The sequence below is a fragment of the Epinephelus moara genome, chromosome 14 (genome assembly GCF_006386435.1).
Source record: "Epinephelus moara isolate mb chromosome 14, YSFRI_EMoa_1.0, whole genome shotgun sequence".
NCBI lineage: Eukaryota > Metazoa > Chordata > Actinopteri > Perciformes > Serranidae > Epinephelus > Epinephelus moara.
The window spans coordinates 19,887,262-19,889,835 of NC_065519.1; the positions used below are offsets into that span (position 1 = coordinate 19,887,262).

The following is a 2,574-nucleotide window of genomic DNA, read 5'->3' on the forward strand; positions in this document are numbered from 1 at the left end:
AGTTCAGAAAGTGGGGATCGAGGTAGAATTTTGCTGGGTACCTGCCCATGTGGGATTAAGAGGTAATGAATTTGCAGATAGGGTGGCAAAAAGAGCACTTAGTATGAGACATGTAACGGATATTCCATTTGGAAAAGGTGAAGGAAAAGCACTAATCAAAAAGAAAATATCAGAATTTTGGCAGAAGAAGTGGGATGAGGACAGTAAGGGCAGAAATTATTACAGAATATAAAACACAGTCAGAGCACAGAATATTAAGAAAAGAAGTAGAAGAGAGGAGGTAGTTCTATCAAGATTAAGGTTTGATCACACTGGTTTAAATAAGACATTATTTTTATTGGGAAAAGTAAACTCACAAGTCTGCACATATCGTAATATTATAGAAAATGTAGAACATGTAATTATGTACTGTAGTAAATATAACGAAGAAAGGGTAAGGTTGCAACAAAGGGTGAGAGAGGCAGGACGGGACTGGAATTTGGCAGGGATACTGGGAACTAAGGGAGATAAGGTGTGGGAGATACAGAGAGGGGTAATAGATTACCTATATAACACTGGTTTGTTTTATAGAATATAGTGGTTGGTTGGCGTTTTTTTTTTTTTTTTCCTATATTTTTTTATTTATTTTTTGTGTTTGTTTTGTTTTGTCTCTCCATGACATAATGTAATATAAAACTAGATCCTGTCCTACATACTCTGGTTCAGTAGGTGGCGGTATGCACCTTTAAAGTTGGTATTGCAATCCGCCAGAAAACACAAAGAAGAAGAAGAAGAAGAAGAAGAACGTCACAACATCCGCCTATGACCCGCTTCCCTAACCGGAACAGTAGTTTCTGCAACTTGTTTCATTATGTCTAAGTTCAAAACAGTAATTTGGCCTAAAGTGATTTTATTCGGGGACTCCATTACACAGGTTAGCTCATGCTAAATATATTTTGATAACTGTAGTATTATATAAGCTAGCAGTTAATGCTAACTCACTCACTTACTGAGCAGCAGCAGTTAGCATTAGGTGCTAGGTTGCTAACTTAAGTTCTGAATTAATGAAACAGTGCTGTTGATTCTTTCAGTATTCATTTCAAGCCAGTGGCTGGGGTGCAGAAATTGCCAACAATCTAGCAAGGTAAGTACTTCCTGTGTATTGGTTCTTGATTCTGACAGAAGTTGTAATCTAATTTCTCAATCAATTTTAGTAAATCAGTGTTCTGTACATCCTGTGTATGCACGTCATTATAGCCTTACATCTGTGATTTATAGAGAGGGGATAACTTACATTTGTAGCACTGACTAATATCTGAATCTGACATATATTTTCCATCAGAAAATGTGATGTTATAAACAGAGGGCTGTCTGGATACAACTCCAGATGGGCTAGGATAGTTCTTCCTCGCCTCATCAACACCTCAAACTCAGCAGACAACAACATAGCTGCTGTCACAGTCTTCTTTGGAGCCAATGACTGCGCACTGGAAGGTACAGTTTTACTGATGCAACCTGCACTGACAACTGAAGATGTTTAGTAGTGATAACTGTTCTGCCACAGACTCTATGTATATTTCTCTATACTTGATTATGTGCACAGATTTTGCACATGACAAATTGTGTGCTCATTAGGAGTATGATAAACAGTTGTGTCTTCTGTGCCTCAGTAGGAGCTTTCCTCCCAAGTTTAAGAAAATTACCATGGTGTGAAACTTTTTAAAAATACCATTTTATGTCATACTGTGAGAGTTTAATGACTTTATTTCATGGTACACTAAACTATGACCATTTTGACATTTTTTGTGGCATACTATACTATACCTAATTTAAATAATACTTGATTACATTTTTTTTTGACATACTACGACATTTTTAACACATTTTTTGACATTCTATAACATGACATTGTTTATTGCGTTTTTTATGACATACTATACTATGATGTTTTTTATGACTTTTTTGACATACAATACTATGACTTTTTTTAATGACTTTTCGACATACTATATACTATGTTTTTCATGACTTTTTTCGACATACTATACTAAAAGGTTTTTTATGACTTTTGGACATGCTATACTATGACGTTTTTTTAACTTTTTTTTTTACGTACTTTGACTTTTTTTATGACTTTTTTCGACATACTATACTATGAAGTTTTTTATGACTTTATTTGACATACTATGACCTTTTTTGTGACTTTTTTCAACATGGTATACTATGACGTTTTTCATGACTTTTTTTGACTTTTTTTTTACGTACTTTGACGTTTTTTATGACTGTTTGACATACTATACTATGAAGTTTTTTTTAATGACTTTTTTGACATACTATACTATGATATTTTTCATGACTTATTTCGACATACTGTACTATGATGATTTTTATGACTTTTTTTGACATACTATACTATGACGTTTTCATGACTTTTTTGGACATTTTTTACGTACTTTGACATTTTTTTTTACTTTTTTCAACATACCATGGTATACCATGATGTTTTTTATGACTTTTTCGACATACTATACTATGACAGTTTTTTGACATACTGTACTATGACCTTTTTTTATGACTTTTTTCGACATACTATAC

General features: G+C 33.4%; 1 protein-coding gene across 1 annotated transcript in view; it reads left to right on the forward strand.

Annotated features, from left to right (window-relative positions):
* The first annotated feature begins 758 nt into the window (after positions 1–758).
* Positions 759–2,574, forward strand: part of iah1 (isoamyl acetate hydrolyzing esterase 1 (putative)) — a 7,652-nt gene continuing 5,836 nt past the window's right edge. The window contains exons 1-3 of the mRNA XM_050061483.1: positions 759–913; positions 1,071–1,123; positions 1,322–1,473. Of these exons, the coding sequence (XP_049917440.1) occupies positions 851–913; positions 1,071–1,123; positions 1,322–1,473 (268 nt within the window). The 5' untranslated portion in view covers positions 759–850. The remainder of the gene's footprint in view (positions 914–1,070; positions 1,124–1,321; positions 1,474–2,574) is intronic.